Below are 17,778 nucleotides of genomic sequence, written 5' to 3'. Positions count from 1 at the left end.
ACCTTTCCTGCTTGTAAATTTCCCAAAAGACAGTATATTAATCCCTTTCTTAGCTACTCACCAAGACAGTGGTGGTGACAAAAGTATGGGGCTTTGCAAGTTAAAAAAGATCTGAGAAGACTGGGAGGAAGGCAGGCGGGGGAATAAGGGGAAGTTCTGTGGAGGGAATCACAGTTATGCATTAGAACTTGGAGACACAGAGATGCTAAGGACAAGGATTTCTAAGTCAAAGCTAGAGGCAGGGACTTAAGAAGCCGGGTTCCTAAAGGAGCAAATTCTAAGTCTGCATGGCTTAAGTACAGGGTATACGAAAGTGGAAAACAAGAGGTGGGAATGGTAATTAGGTCAAGGCCAGTTCACCAGGGCCCTTGGTGTCAATGTGAAACATGAATTTGTGGGGGGGGGGGGTTTCCTAAACAAACAAAACCCCCAAACATTACTACATGAAGATTTATCTATTTAAACTTAACAGGGGATTAGAAGAGTTATTGAGTGGTGTATGGGAAAGTTTCCTAAGAATTTGGGACTGGATGTGCATTCAACTGTCATTTAATGTGTGTGTGTGTGTATGTGTGTGTATAAATAGATATAATTTTTAATTTCAAATCCTTAATTAAGATATGAAGCCTTGGATGGCAAACTTACTTGTTGATAGTAATACAGCTATTAAATGCCTTTACTCTTTAAGATTTGAACCTAGACCTGCTGATACTGCATCATCAGTAGCTACAGAACAGGTTGCACATAGGGAGGATTGAGGGTAGAGCAATCAGCTAGGAAGGCTATACAGTTCTGGAAAGAGGTAACAAAAGCATGAACTTTTGAAAACAAGGAAGGGGAGTGTGAAAAAAAATTGCAGAGGCAAATAACTGGAATTAACATTTACCAGATAAAAGGTTAAGAGAATAGGGAGAAAATAATACTCTCGTCCTAACTGTGGGTTATCAAGGGCGTAGGAGTGCTATAAAACAGCAACAAGGAGGAAGAAAATATCTGAAGATAGCATATTCAGTTTAGCGCACACCAAGCAGGAAGTACTCAGGCGCTCTCCACGGGGAGGCATCCGGAAAGGCCTTCACACATAAGGAATACACAGAGGAGACACAGATCTGGAAACAGTCTCACAAACAACACAGCGGGTTGGCCATCGCAGTGGATGGGTGTGGAGAGAGAAGAAAAGAGGCCAGTGATAGAATTTTAGGAGCCACACTTTTGGAGGGTAGGATGACAAAGCAAAACAACAAGCAGAGAGCGGCCAGAGAAGGGAAGGGGGAGAGAACGGTGCCACGAAAGTAAACAGACGGGAGGGTCTGAGAAATAAGGTAGGACATTAAATGCCGCATAATGGATGAGGACAAGGAGTGAGACAAGGCCACCAGGTCTGATTAGGAAGTCACTGAATACTCCAAAAGAACAGTTCAGATGCAGTGATGGGGCTCAGGTCAGATCACAGGGGCAAAAGGGAAGCAGCGATGAGAAAGTCATGGCCTTTCTTCCTGAGACTGTCTTTTGGCTTCCATGACACTGCTATTCCAATGCTCCCTTCTGAGCCAGTCACACGGTGTATCCTTGATTCTTTTGTTTTTGTCCATTCAATAAATATTTATTGGGGTCTACTATGCACCCTAAACTAGTCCAGGCACTGAGGGAGAGTGTGATGAGCAAGACTGCTCAGGAGACTGCATTCTAGGAAGGGAGACAGGCACTCATTTACATTCAGTTGTGAATAAGTACTCTGAAAGGAAAGCAAACAGTGCCAAGAGAGAATAGATCTGGGGGTCCCTAACATGACCTGGAGGCTCAGGTGAGACCCTTCTGAGAGAGTTACAATGTGGGCTTTCACTTGAGACTGAACAGTCTTTCAGTTCCAGGGCTGCATGGCTGTTTCTAGGAATAGGTTCTTGGTTTGAATCTTCAAGAAATCTTGCTGTAGGGCCTCCCTGGTGGCGCAAGGGGTTAAGACGCAACCTATGAAGCTGTCCACAGCCTCTGCAGCACGAGTTCGATTCCCCAGCCGACCAGGGAGCAACCCACATGGCACAGCAGACCTCTCCTGCCACGCCTGCTGCTGTCCTCAGCAGTGTACTTCGGTCAGTCTGCCTGTTCTGCTCCCCACTCTGTCTCTGGTGAGTCTTCTCACCCCCCCACACCTCTGGCCTGTGCCCCAGCTCTTGGATGCATAAATAAATAAATCTTAAAAAAAAAAAAAGAAATCTTGCTGTAGAGGGTCTCTTTCCAATATTAGAAAAGAAGGCAATAAATAATGCAGGGGCCAGAGACTTCTGAAAACTGTCTTTCATTTAGATACTAAAGCAATCCTTACCATTGATTATAAACAAACAACTCAGGTTTGAATATAAATAATTAGACCAAAATCAGAGTTCTTCTTATAGGAGGGAACTGCAAGATGATAGAGATATTAATGATCCACTAGAATGGAGGAAGTGGATTCTGGCTGGAGAAGACCCAAGATAAGTCCAATTTCTTTGAATTCTTATCTTCTTCCCTTGACTCATATATACATATAACCAAGCATTACAAACACATATTTGCTGAAACTGAAAAATTACTTTTTTATAAAACATCTTGAGCCAAGATACATATACATATACATATATATATATATATATGCTAGACAGATGAATTATATCTGTGTTTTTAAGCTGCTTTCTTCTGCAATTGAGCTGATATTTTTTCCTCTCACATCTCAACATTTTAATTAAAGATTGATTAATATTAAGAGGTGTCTCTCCAAAAGATGCTGACTTAGTATGCACACAGTGGCAACAGAGGAAGATAACATGCTCTATGTTAAAATCTAATTAGGCCAAGGACCCTGAGATCATTAAAGCCAATCTGATGGGTAACTCTGAGTGACTGCGGAAGTCAGAGCTGGTAATGGCCTCTGGTTAATTCTGGTTAATGATATGAAAGTAACATTGATCTGTACAGCATATAAGCCAAGGTTAAATGGTCTCAGGAAAACCTGCTAGCTGGTGGGATTCCAATATGAATAAACACATTAACAAGTGAATAAGTAAATAAGTAAACTTGTGTATGTGTGTATGTATACATAAAGTATATCTAAAGCTATGTAAAAGATGGAGTCATGACCTAAATCCACCTACGTATATTTTTTAAAGATTTATTTTTATTTATTTATGCGTACAAGAACTGGAATGTGGGCCAGAGGTGTGGGGGATGAGAGGATTCAATAGAGACACAGTGGGTAGCAGAACAGGTGGATCTACTGAAATACACTGCTGAGGGGTGCAGTGGGAAAGACACAATAGGTCTGCTGTGCCATATGAGTTAGCTCCCTGGCTTGGGATCAAACTGATGATGCAGTGGCTAGTGATAGCTTGATAGCACTGAGACTAACCCCTGCACCACCAGGGAAGCCAAAAACCCACCTATGCATTGAGGTGGAATAAAGGTTAAGGTTAGAATCAAGCTCTGTATTTGTTCCCCTCAGGAAATCTGTTTTGTCCATCCACTTGTTTCACTGTTCTCATCAAACTAAGTTTATCCCCTTACTTTCTATTTCTCCAAGAAGAATGAATCTAACCTGGTGCTGGGCCTTAGAGCAAGCCTTTTGGGGAATGACCATTTGTAGACCAAAGAGTGTGACCTTCCTTTTAAAAAAGATTTCATAATATTTTAATTTGTATGTCTGGATAAACTTAATATATGCCTAGTGCTTTCATTCACATCACTTCATTTACTTCTCATAAAAACCCTAATGGTATGATTTACCATTGTTTATATTTTATAGTTGAAGTAACTATATAGAGGTTAAGTAATTGTCCCCAAGGTCACTCAGCTTGTAAATGGTAGAGGCTGAATTAAAAGCTGGATATTTCTGACTGGAACTGGCATCTAATTTTTTTCACTTCACCAAGCTGAATGAAACATGAAGATTTTTAACTGCCAACTGAGTAAATGCCAACTTTGACTCTTAAGTGATAGATAATTACAAAACAGTATTTCAGAATCTGGCTTTCTTCAAGTGTAACTGAAGTGGCAAATTTTCCTTAATTTTGCTTTGCTCAGGTTAATGAAAAGAAGCAGTGAGCTGAGAGATCATGTAGGCTTGGTAGAGAGCTAGGAGTCAAGTAGGTAAAATACATAGAGAGTGTTTGAGATAAATGGGTGGCCTATGCAGGAAATAACACTAGAAAGACAGTGAGGATCAAATACAGTTTCTAAGACTAGAGAAGGAAAAGGCTGGTGGCCCAGATATGAACTTGTTCTGAAGGATGCTATCATTTAATCCGTCGATCAGATGGCTCCTGAACTGATCTGGGGGAAAGATAAGCACTCACAGGAAGAACGATGACTACAGGCAGACACGAAGGGAAAACCATGTCGGAGGCTCAAGTTTTAGAAGGCTGCTGCATAATTTATGTCATTTTTTTCTGTGGGAACCATGTGCGTACATGCTGACTGTCCAATCACACCAGCACTCTGCATTTCTAACAGAGGATCCTTTGTTCCAAATAGCAAGACTCAAAAGAGACAGAGTCTGATAAAATCACACTGAGATCAGTACTCCCAGCTGGTGCAGGGGCTGATGCCATTCCATAACACACCCTACAGGAAGCAGCCTGAGATACACAGCTGATTGATTTCCACAGCAGGAGCCTTGTGGCAGGGTGTGGTGGGGACTGGTCAAGCATGGAGAGAATTCTTTAGCCACTGACTCACATTAGTTCACCAAGATTCTGGTTTTATCCAACACATCTGTATAAGTCACTCTCAAACCAACTCTATTTCTTAACTAATTTTGAAAAAAAGGGTGAAAGCTATGTAGTTTCCCCAGAGAGTGGTTTCCCCAGAGAGTGGAACTATTTCATCAGTTATCTCTTACTTGTCATAGAATCTGAAGAGGTAAACTCCCTCCCTCCCAACCTCCATCTTTCTAGAAATGGATTGAATAGTTTTTGTTATTGTATAATATACAGGGACTATCCTGTATATTATAGGATATTTAGCAGCAGACACTGAATGCCAAATGTCTCTGGATATTGCCAAGAGTCCCCCAAAGGGCAAAACTGGCCCCCACTTGAAAAGCACTGATCAAGCCTGAGCTTTGGTGCCAAATAGACCTTTCTAATTCCACTTCTAACATTTATTTGCAATGGGTCTTCAACAAGTTACATTTACATCTTGAAGTCTCAGTTTTCTTACCTGTAAATGTCTGATTTTATAGGAACAGTTATTTTTTTTAAAGATTTATTTTTATTTATTTATGCATACAAAAACTGGGGGGTAGGCCAGGTACAGGGGGTGAGAGGATTCACCAGAGACAGAGTGGGAAGCAGAACAGGCAGATCTACTGAAGTACACTGCTGAGGGGAGCAGCGGGCGAGACAGGAGAGGTCTGCTATGCCATGTGGGTCAGCTCCCTGGCTGGGGATCGAAATCATGTCGCAGTGGCTGGTGATAGCTTGATAGTGCTCAGACTTTAACCCCTGCGCCACCAGGGAGGCTCTATAGGGGCGGTTTTTAGGATTAGAGATCTTTTAGACTTAGCACTCTCTTGCTGCACTTAACCTCACTATCACTGCAGTTCTCCGTATCTATCTTCCATACGCCCTTGATAACTAGAGACTGGGACCCCAGTACACTACAAGGCCCAGCACAGAGCCAGCAGCTAAGAAGGATGATGTTAAGAAAACATGGAGTCCCTTCCTCCTAATCCCTACAAAGGATCCACTGGACCATAATCAACCACCTGGCACTTATTCTCACACTCCTGGGTGGCCAAAGTTCTGAAAGGTCCACATTTCAAATCACAGTTCTGGCGTAAGGAGAACAACCTGTGAAGGCCTGGGGAGTAAGTGCATCCCATTAACCTTCCATAGTCAATACCAGAGGCTGGTATATGAAAAGAACTTTGTAGTGGTAGTGGCAGCATACTAAGGAAGGTGGAGACATAGCAGATTCTCCCCATAGCTAGATTTTTCCTACTGGGACAGCTGAGACCTGGAAAGAATTCATTTGGCAGGAGAAAGCCTTTGCTGTGGTGATGCATTGGTGCAGTGCTTAGCATGACTGACTCCCTCTGGGACTCATTTTATTCCTGGTGAACCAACCAACCCTAACAAAAGTGTCCTTCAAATCAACTCAGTATACTTTCTAGAAGCTCACTACTTTATAGCCCGTATGCCACCCAGCTAGCTAGCTTGAAAATGCCCAGAATTTTCTGGAGCTTCAAGGTTAAAACCATTTACCATTCATTTCTAGACAGCAAGATACAGGCCTGGTCTGCAAGTCTGTGCTTATCTCAACTGTGTTCACTAATCAGAGAATCAGCAATAAGCACAAGTTCTGCATAGGGTGAATTCCAGCTATTTTGGAACATATCTTTCTTCCTCTGTGTACAATGAATCTTAGTTGCAAATGTGACATGGTGACACTATATATGAAGAGTGAATTCAAACTGCTTTGAAAGTCCTTTCTTTGGAATGAGGATATATTCATTTGTTGCTTGAAAATCTTCCCTTGCTCTCAAAATTTCCAGACATATTTCTGTGTCTGCTTTCTTGCCTACCTTCCATTTGGTTTTATTACCTTCATTAAAGCAAGGGGCTTGTTTAAGATGAGGTAAGAGCTGCATTCTTGGGATTTCGCTGATGTTGCTGATATTTAAAATACTTAAAACAGGACTGAAAAAGTTCAACATGAAGAAAACTTAAAGGCCTTAAAGGCTCCTTTACCTCTCCCTACCCAGTTGCTACCATGGGGGTGGAGAGGATTATTACAGAGCACTGGAATTTTTTGGTGAGGGTGAGGTAGGGAGAGGGGGTGTCACATAAGGTTATAAATATCAGCAGTTGAGTTCTGGCTGAGAACAACTGGGACGACCTCCCCTTAAAGGCAGAGCATAAGGAAACTCCCTGAAGTATTTCCACAAAGGCTGTTCTTCTCTTCAGAAATGCACCATCAACCAAACACCTGCATCAACAACTAAATGCAAAATAAACTGCAGATGCCAGGGAGAGTGATTAGGAGATTTTAAAGCACAGACTAGCACCAGCAAAGACAAAGAATCCAGGGTCTGTCCTAAAGGAAGGCTGACTTCCAGGCAGTGTTGCTACTGTGCAGTAACTATCAGATTTCCAGAAGGCAGCTTGCTACATAAATATTTAACTTCATCCATGAGCACCTTTATAGCTGCATTTTGTTTCCCACATGTACTATAGGAGGTGATTTTCTTCCAGGGGAGATTTTGTCTTCCAGGGGGCACGTGACAGTGTTGGCGACAATTTTGGTTGTCACATTGGGAAAGGGCTGCGAGCTACCGTGTCTAGTGGGCAGGGCAGGGATGCTGCTAAACATCCTACCCTGCATAGCACAACCCCCTCCCTCCCCCCTCAAAGAATTATCTAGCCCCAAATGTTAAGAGTGCTGAGGCGGAAAAACCCTGTTCTAGAGTATTCTCTTTACTTGGACTCTAGTAGTTCCTACTGGAGTAACTTTGCTTAGGAAAAAAACCAAGACAGGCTAGAAGCGGCAGGGGAGGGGAGTGGGGTGGGGGTGGGGGCCCACTCAGCCCCTCTTGGCTGCTGTAAGGCTGGAGATTCCAAAACCTCCAGGTGACAGACAGGTCACACCAAGTGTGCTTTCCTTTCTTTCCAAGGACATGCAGATAGTGCTGACCTTGTTTGCTTTATTCTCTAGTGAATTTAACTGGCAAAAAAGTAGATGAGCTGATACTGTCTTTGTAATTATTTGAAAGGAAGGAGGAAGTATTTTTTGTGCAAAGTGGCAGTCTTTCAGCTTCATGTCCTCTCTTCCATGGGTTTTTACATGTGCTCATTGGGACACCTCAGTGTGCTTTACATAAGGCAAAAAAATTCAAATGAAGGTGTTTCCAGGCTTTCTTGCTCTGATGTCACAGTAGGCTATCCAGGTCTCTGCGCTCTGCTCAGCCTTACTTAGGCGTGAGAACAGTCATAGGGAAGCTGCTGCCTCACCTGTCTGGTCAGCCTGGCCTCAAAGACAAGGGAGGGGAAGCTGGCTGGCCAACGCACACCAGGTGAAGTGAGCTTTTGTGAGAAAGCCACAGACCTGAAAAAGGTTCCCATTTTCTCACTTGTCTTTTCTTGTCACTGAGTGGGAGAGCGCCAAGCTGAAGCCTGGATATATAGTAAACATAAATGCATGTGGAGAATGGAGCATGTGAGGGCGCGTTTCTCGATACCGGTCACCAGACTGATGCCCAAAGCACCTCGTGCTTTCTGACTGAGGGGCCAGCATGGTTCCTGTGGGGGTGGGGAACGGGAGGCCTGAGACTTAGAATGATCTCAACTCTTGACTATAAAACCCACACCAGGAATTTCAAAATAAGGAAAAGCCTCTCCTTATCATCAGATTGACCATATTTCTTTCTTCTCCAAATTTCACCTCTTTTTCTACCCTCTCCAGGAAGACCACCCTGGGGGAATTCTTTGGCTTAAGTATCAGTGAAATAAAGGCCTCTCTCTCCTTGCTAGTCTCCTGTTGAGTACATACAATTCCTTTTCCTCGATCACCAGAACTCTCTTGTTCTTGTCAGGAAAACGGAATTTCTTGTCAGGAAAACGGAATTTCCTGAAGAGATTAGCCAAGGTCTTTTCCTTCCAGTTTTCTGAAAACATGCTCCATATTCTCATTTGTGATTTCTGGCATTGTTTCTTGCTTTCTACTTCCAACAGAGAGCTGAATCTCTAGTCAAGGACCTACCTCAGGAAGGTTCGCGGTCTCTGTCTGTTTAGAATGGAAGAGACTTACCTGCATTCTCATCTGCCGGGTCCTTCCTGGCTGACCAGAATCTATCAATTATTCAGAAGCAATTGAGGGAAAAAGCCTTTCTCAGGAATAATAACTTTCAGTTTTTCACGTTAATTTAAGGAGGAAATAACTTTCCCCGCAGGCAAACTGCCCCTCTCTGTGTTTGCCAGCGCTATTGCACAGTCCCAAGTAAGCCTAGGGTTCTCAGACTGGCCTCATCTGTCTGTCTTGCTCCCTGCCCCGGGGGATCACTAGGTCAAAGCAGAGCCTGCATTTCTGCTGCAGCGATTCATATCTGCTTCTCTTAAGCAGATTCTGTGCCGAGAGGGATCCTTTTAGAAAAAGGAAAGCACAGGAAACTTAAAGCTAACGCTGTCTTTCAAAATATATGTTTATCTCTGTTTCTTCTTTTTTTAAAACAACTTGAATATGAAAGCAGAGCCACAATTTATGACTCTGTCCTGCTGCCGCTGTGAGGGAAGATGAATCTTTCGCTGGCCTACACAGCACATTAATCCAGGAGCTCAATGCTCAATTCATGAAAATGACTCAGTTCTCAGAATGGATCCAAAAAGACTTTCCCTTTACTTATCCTCCAGGGGACTGTGGGACTGAGACAGGGAGTTTCCCCCTCTCATCCTTTCATTTCCCATGAGCTCAGCATGAGCTAAGCCAGGGTGTGCGCCTACCCTCCTGCCCAAAGACCATTGGAACTAGGCTTCTGGATCTGCACCCCCCATCTTGAGCAGGGATACTTATCATTTTATATTAACTACCTACTGACTAAATGGTGGGTCACACATGGGGCACTTTTCCACTATTCTCCCTCTCTTCTTCTAGTCTTGTCAACAACAGCCCCTGCAGGTAAACCCACTGCAGGTGCCCAGCTGGCCAGTGTGTGGTTCCTGCCCTCACATCCAGAGAAACAACCTGCTATAACCACCAATCAAGCAGCCACTGCACTCTGAACACAATCCAGGCTATAAATAAAACACGGCCATGTCCAGTAATTTCTTGAAATCATCCAGACACATCAAAATTCACAATGTCTCTCGAAATCAAATATTAAATGAAAAGAAAATGATTACTTGTCCTTGAATCCAAACACTACTTACACTTGCCCTTGGACTCTTTTTTAATATTCTAGTTCATATTTAACACAATTTTAATAGGCTTGTTCACTTCATTTTCTCGCTTGCTGAAGATTAGAAAGAAGGGTTAGATGGCTACAGGCAGACCCAGTGAGAACAGTGAAAAACAACAGCAGCAAGAAAGAGTGCCTCTGCCTCCCCCACACGCCCTACCTGGACACACAGCCCATCCAACGAGCACAATACAGAAGCCCTGAACAAGAACTTCAACTCAGAACTCAAAACTCAAACTGCATAGCAGTTAGGGACAGGGACATCTAATACAAAGTCGCTCCAAATGTCTCCAATACCCTTGAGGATATCACCACAGTAGAGAACAGTATGACCTTCTCAGGGATGTTAACCTGCACTCACACTTATGGACAGGAAAAACTTACACACAACGTAGTGCTGAGAAAATCAGACAAACAAAATTTTAAATAAATCCCTTGTCAACCAGAATCTACTTGATGAAACTATTCTGGAACCTAAAGGGGTAAGTTCCAATTTTCTGAGAAAATCTGTTTAGTTGGGTAGACAATTAATTCCAAGTAACATGATCCAAATAAACTGGGTAAGTGAAGCATGTCTGCAAAGAGCCTGCTTCTGAAACGCTTACAATGGAAAAGGTACACAATGAAGAGGGAAGTCGCCAGGCACTGGAGCAGGGGAAACCATGTGACTGAATTCTCCTTCCCTACCCTTTCCTTCTCTGGGTGCCTCCAGAAACTCAAATGCGATGACTTGCATGGATCTAAGTCAACTCGGACTAATTTGCAGCTTAGACTAACTGCACTGTCTCTAGACAGCGTAAAGGGGCTTCAGCCAACGCCCCCACTTTAGTGCTGAACATCCATAAGATAAAGCAGCCCTTCTGAAACAGCCACCTTCCTGCAATTGCCCATGTGGTTCTGACCTGGTGACGATACCATGTCTCCACCCATGTTCACAGTAAGAATCTCCAGAGGTGAGAGCTCTGGGTGAACAAATTAACTCTGATGTGTAGAATACTACCTGTGTAAGTGGGGATAATTAATACTAGTGATGGAAATAAGGTGTTCCAGATCTAGTCCATGCACCAGGAAGCAAACAGCAGCAGAGAAACCTATGGCAGTAGAGGGAGGCACTTTTAGGTATTTACAGCAGAGGAAACTCTTGGGGCAAAAGGCTCACACATTGAGAGCCAAGACCCAATAGACAGGCCTAAGAGCTCTGAGTCCCTGAGCCAGAAAATTCCCTCTTTTGAGTCAACTCCTCTAATTTCCCCCTGTTTTTTTAATTTAGACTCACAAAATCTCAGGAGTAGAAATTCTGACTCAGGCAAGGAATCAAAACATTTTTGCAATTAAGGCAATGCTTCTCAAATTCCCATGTAGGTAGAGAATTTGTGCTCTTGGGTACAAGTGTAGTCTTGCTACAAGCGGAACACGTCTTTGAAGTGTCTGTGTTTTACACCTTAATTCACGAGCATTTTATCTCATAATACACCAATAAAACATCAACAATTTCCCCTTGGAATCTTCACTTTGGGAAGATGAGCTCATGTTTATCTTAGGGATCTCATACGTCAATTTGAAAAGCAGGGACCTGAAGAAACATTCACTGCTGTTAAGTGATCAGTTAATCTGATGACTCAAGAAAGCACAAGAGGAGATTCTTAGATAAGGCTTGGACATTTCTTTCTATACCCTTAATTGGTTATAAACACTAAAATAAACTGCAACAGAAAAATGTTCAAACCACTTGCTCAGAATTCTGTTCAAGAGGCTGTTTACTTTCCAAACACTGCTCCAGTGGCGATGGAAGTGAGGAGAATGAAACCAGGGACAGAAATGTAGAGGTACACTCTACCGGTTTCCAAGTTACAAGAAAAATGCATGTATTAAGACAGACAAAGAGGAAGACATAATGGAAGACTTACTTTAAAATCTGCTAGCTGTTGGTTGATGACATCCACTTCGGTCCCCACTACCCACTGGAGGGCCTCGCCCTCCTCTGCCGCTGTGGTCATGTCATTGAGTACCTTCAACTTCCTATAGAAGTCCTCCACTCGGCCCAGGGTCAGCTCAAGCTGCTCCTGGCGAGCTTTGCTCCTCTCTGTCAGTTTGCCACACTGCTTGCTCAGGGCTTCTAGCTCCCTCTTGAGACCTAGCAAGTCCAGAGTGCCCTCTTCCTCCAGCATCTGTCGGCACTCTGCTTCAGAGGCTTCTATGTCTAATTTGAGGGCTTGGATTTTGTTAAGGAACAGCCGCACGTCTTCAATTTGGGACTGGAGGCTGTCAGTGTCTCTGCCCACAGCACCCATGCCGTCGAGCTCATCGTCCAGGTCGGCCAACTGAGAAAACATCTCTCGGACTCGGCAGTGAAATTGGCCAATCCCCTCCAGCTTGTTTTCCATTGCCATGCAACTGCTGTTCACTCTTTCTTTCACTTCCAAGAACTCTTTCTGGGTGACCTCGGCTTGTTGTAAAAGTTGGGAAGCGTCAGATCCATCTGGGGCATCTTCTACCAGGCCCTGGGTGAAGTTCCTCAGATAGTCTACCTGAGGTTCCAGGGCCTGCAGCACTTCCTGTTGAGCTCGAAGCTTCTCCAGGTTCTTGTTGCTGCAGGCTTGAGAACCTAGAGCATCAAAGATTTCAAGTTGGTGTTTGGCCCCTTCAACCTTTTTTTCAATATTCTTAAAGCTTTCCTGGAACTCCTTGAGCCTCTGGGTCATCTCTTCAAGGGACCCTGTTCTGGCCTGTAGCTCTTCTGTAATGGAATCCATGTTCTGGTTGATCCCAGCCTTCTCATCCCGGATATCATCCTCATCCGTTTCTGAAGAATTGATCAGAATGTCAGCAGCACTGTTCAATATTTCCAGCAGGGAACGGCGTTTTTCTACCTCGCTCAGCATAGCTTTTGACCTCAGGAGATTGGTCTCCAGCTGCACTGGATCCAGAGTGACCCGCAAGTCAGACATCTTGGCTTTGCAATCTTCTATCCATGGCACAAGGTCATCCACGTGCCACTGATATTTCTGAGCTTTCTGCACACAGTCCTTTAGCCTGGATTGTCTGTCTGCAGTTTTTTTACTGAGTTCTTCCCAGTGGCTTTTGAGCTCAACCAGTTGGTTTTGCAAAGTCTTTTTCTCTTCTCCAGGAGGCACAGAAAGCAGCAGAGATTCTCCTTCAGCCACAATCACCTCGTAGGAACCACTGTGTTGGTTAAGGCTCTTCTGAAATTCTTCATTCTCCTGGAGCTGAGACTGTAGCTTCTCCAATTTTGCAGAAATTGGGCAGTTTTTTGCTTGCTGGCTTTGTTTGTCATCCAACCAGGTTCTCAGCTCATCAAACATTTGCTGGAACTGTTGCGTGCTGGCAAGAGCTGCCTGGAGTCTGTTCATGCGATCAGCTGAAATGAGAAAATCAAACTTTAATCAATCACGTTTGAACATGACATTTAAAATGTTTGCAGAACTATTTACAATAGGTAAAACCTGGTAACAACCCAAATGCCCAAAAATAGATGACTGGATCAAGAAGATGTGGCATATATACACATGGAATATTATTCAGCAATCAAAAAAGATAAACTCATGCCTTTCGCAGCAACATGAATGGAACTAGAAGGAATTATGCTCAGTGAAATAAGCCAAAAAGAAAAAGAAAAATATCGGATGGTTTCATTTATAGCAGGAACATAGGGGATCCAAATAAGACATCAATGTAAAAAAATAATAACAGTATAAAACACAACAAAGCAAAAATGGACAATTATAAATCAGAGACATACTGCAGGGGAGGAGGAGGGAGAGAGATCAGAGGGAGGGAGGGAGGAGCACAGGGGACTGAGGTGATGGTGCACAGGCGCCCTAGTGAAGGAAACTCTTTGGGGACTATATCTGAGAGGTTGGGAGAAGCAAGTATTGTTTAAAAATAAAAAATGATGTAAAAAATAAAAAAAAAAATTTTTAAAAAGTTTGCTGAGAGCAGATGGGTCTAATCTTAGGGGAAGGAAACTAATGTTAACTGATGGCCTACCATAAAAGACGCACATAGCTAGGTTCCTTCAAATACTGTATCTTATTTAACCCTCACATCAATCTTGTAAGGTGATTAAGTTGGTAAAAAGCCATAAACGCTACAGAGGCATTGAATTAATGACAAAATTTTTCTTGCACAAGGCCATCATAGGAAGTTTAGAACATGTTCTAATTTTGCATTTTTGGTGAGTAGCAATGGAGGAACATGTGTAACTCCAGCTACAACTATGAGCATAAATCTCTCCCTGCTGGTTGAATGTATATTAGAGCTTTAATCTCTACGATGACGTTATGTAAAGCGGCACATATCGCTAAAACCCAATCAATGTGCAATGACCGTGACAGTTCTCACGGAAGTTAGATGAAGGGATGGGGTATTGCTCTTCTGAGTCCAAAAACTACATGAGGGTCACCCTAGATTCTTGGGACTACCACTAATTTATTTCTTTTGACTTGCTACTAATATTGGCAACAGTGTAGACCTCATGTTAACTCACCTGCAAGGTCTTCTAAACCTTGGAGAGGTACAGCCACTGTCTCCAAACGTTTCTTCAGCTCATCCTTGAGGTACTGCTCACCAATGAGCACTGAGAGCTCGTCACAGAGCGTCTGTGCCTCCTTAATCTCATGGTCTAATTGCTCCAAATCAGACCGAATCTCACTGGTCTCCTCCAGTTGCTGCTTTACAGCCTCAGGTTGGGTGCTGATGGCCGACTGGCCACTCAGTCGCTGTCCAACAGCCTTCACCTTCTCTGATAAGTCCTGAAGCAGTTCTTGGTACTGGGTGCTTTTGACAATGGCTTGGTCAATTTGGCTGGAACGGGAGTTGAGTTTGTCAGTCAGCTCAACCCACTTCTGATTGATGCTCTGGAGTTCTTTCTGTACTTGGCTGGTGGATGGAGAGACGTCTCCAGGGCCTGTTAGGATGCCCTGAGCTGCCTCATTCAGCTGCTCATGCTGTTGCTTGCGTGCTTCAAATTCCTTCAGCATAAACTGTCATAGAAATAACACCAAGATGTTTAGAGAGAAAAGACAGATCTAAAACAATGTCAAAACAAAAACTGATTTTGGATCATGCTAAGTCATGTCTCTCCCTTTAGACAATCAACTAGAAAACTCGAAGGACCAGACTTAGGAAAAAATAGTATCTCTTAAAGCAAGTACTTAATAAAAACTTGTTTTGAAAGGACATTGATTAGGTCTTTTTTATATACTTTCCTGTTTCAACATCAGCGACTAAGGTCGGCCTTGGCTGGGAAACCAGTTTGTTTTCTGACTGCACTAATCAGCTTTGCCAGGCAAAACCCAGGCCTCTTAATTGGGAATTCGGGGCATTGGGTTGCAGAATCAGCTGGGCTTACCATTCCAACTCTGAAAACCTGTTTTTCTTAGTTTTTTCCTCAAAATTCCAACAGCACTTACAATCTATACATTACAATATAGCATAATCAAGTAGCAAACTATATTGTAGCATGTCTTTTAAAAATTATTTTCTCTCTACTGCTTTGGTCACCAAAAAAGTTAGGATTACAGATGATAAATTCTGCAGAGGCTGGACAACAGCAGGAGAGGGAAGTCAGGAAAAGCTTCACAGATGACACAGTAAAGAACACAGAGGGGTTGCTGAAGTGATGAAGGGCTTCAGAGGGAGGGCACAGGATTAGCAGAGCCACAGAGTCATATGAGCATGGCTTGTTCCATAAAAACAAGTTATCTAATGTGGGTAGAAACCTCAGTCTATGGGGGAAGCACTGGGAAGACAAACTGGCGAGACAAACAGGGACCAGATTGTGAAAAGTCACACATACCACACTGAGTAAGTATCTGGATTTTGTTCAATAGGCAGCCAAGAGCTACTGAAGCATTTTCACGTATTCTGGTAAATGCTTTAAGGAGATTAATTTGATAACTGTGTGGCTGATAGGCCAGACAAGGAAGCCCAGTAGCAGGTGTTTGCAATGTTATAGGCTTGAGCTCAAGCATCAGGAAGGTGGTACTATTTTTTTTTTTTAAAGATTTATTTATTTTATACAAGAACTGGGGTACAGGCCAGATGCACTGGAGGGTGAGAGGATTCACCAGAGACAGAACGGGGAGCAGAACAGGCAGACTGACAAAATATACTGCTGAGGGGAGCAGCGGGCAAGACAGGAGAGGTCTGCCACACCATGTGGGACCCTCGCTGGCCGGCCGGGATCGAACCGGCGCTGCAGGCTGCGGACATCTTCACAGCGCAGCGCTCAACTGCCTGCACCACCAGGGGAGGCCCGGTGGTAGTATTTAGAATGGAGAAGAGAGACTAGAACAGGAGTTCTTAAAACACCCCCTGGGAGTCCCGAGGCCCGGTCAGGGTATCCATGAGATCAAAACTATTTTCATCATACTAAAATGCTATTTGCCTTTTTAAGTTCTTACTTTCTCATGAATGTTCAATAAGGCTATATAGGACATCTGATACCACAACAGACTGAATAAGAAGCAGATGTGAAAATCTATGAGAATATTCTATTAAGCCAGGCATTAAAGAGACTTGCAAAGTTGTAAAGCAATGCCATTTAATGTTATATTAAATATTTCATGCTTTGGAAAATGTTATTTTTCCATAGAAATACATTACTTGTGTTAATGTTATGGTATTTACAATATTATTTTATTTTATTTTTATTTTTTAAAGATTTATTTATTTATACAAGCACAGACCAGAGGTGCGGGAGGGTGAGAGAATTCACCAGAGACAGAGCAGGGAGCAGAACAGGCAGAAGGACCGAAAAACACTGCTGAGGGGAGCAGCAGGCGGGACAGGAGAGGTCTGCCACACCATGTGGGAATCTCCCTGGCCAGCCGGGAATCGAACCGGCGCTGCAGAGGCTGCAGACAGCTTCACAGTGCTGCGCTCAACCCACTGCAACACTGGCGAGGCCCTACAATATTACTTTAAATTAATTAATAAATACAGATTTTTAAAAATTCCTCAGTGAACCAATAAGGTAAATATCAATAGATGTCAATGGAGAAACACAAACTCTTTGGGGCCCTCAGTAATTTTTTAAAAGTATAAAAGGGTTTTAAGACCAAAAAGTCTGAAAACTGGAATCAAAAAATATTTGTAAATAGACTAAATAAGACTGGATGATTAATTAGAAAAAGGGGATTAAGAAGAGAAAGGGTTCCTTCAAAAACTCTAAGGTCTTAATTTAAGGAACTTAGTTATGGTGAGAAGAAATGGAACAAGGTTGGTTGAAAATGTAAAGAAAGTTCTATGTAGATTTTCACTGGAAATGACAATTTGACCAACCTCAATTTCTATATTAGGCAACTTAAATAATCTTTTTGAGGTTTCATCAGCAGAAAAACTTACATAAAGCCAGCAAATAAAAGATATTTCATTAAATAAGGTGGATCTTTACCAGTGGGTACTAAAAGTAAAATGTGACACTTGAAGGGGGAGATGCTATACCTCTAAAACACAAAAAATACTCTTTTTGCACAGAAGAACTGGAGCACAGGGCCATGGAGGGTAGTAAGAGGATTCACCAGAAAAAGAGTGGGGTGCAGAACAGGCAGATTTACTGACAGGAGAGGTCTGCTGCCTGTGAATTAGCTCCCTGGCTGGGATTGAACTCAGGCCATATCAGTGATAGTGCTGAGACTCAACCCCTAGGCCACCAGGGAGGCCCACAAACAATATTCTAAACCAACGTTACCTCAATAAAAAGAAAATGTAAGATGTGACTCTATAATCTAGTCAGAAGTTTTCCCATTCTCATATCCACTCATCTTATTGCCTCTATTCGTGATGTCGATGATAGCAATCATCTGTTTACCATCTGATAGGCACTGTGACAA

The 17,778-nt window shown here is 43.0% G+C and overlaps 1 protein-coding gene across 1 annotated transcript in view; it reads right to left on the bottom strand.

Moving 5' to 3' along the window:
• The window catches only part of MACF1 (microtubule actin crosslinking factor 1), a gene marked incomplete at both ends in the record, with an annotated part of 211,499 nt that overhangs the window by 65,850 nt on the left and 127,871 nt on the right, over nt 1-17,778 (bottom strand). The window contains 2 exons of the mRNA XM_084243390.1: nt 11,830-13,301; nt 14,430-14,925. Coding sequence (XP_084099516.1) covers nt 11,830-13,301; nt 14,430-14,925 — 1,968 coding nt within the window. The remainder of the gene's footprint in view (nt 1-11,829; nt 13,302-14,429; nt 14,926-17,778) is intronic.

Source organism: Talpa europaea (genome assembly GCF_964194135.1).
Source record: "Talpa europaea genome assembly, chromosome: 9".
NCBI classification, from domain to species: domain Eukaryota; kingdom Metazoa; phylum Chordata; class Mammalia; order Eulipotyphla; family Talpidae; genus Talpa; species Talpa europaea.
The sequence above is the reverse complement of the archived record's forward strand: the minus strand, read 5'-3'. Positions and strand labels throughout refer to the sequence as shown.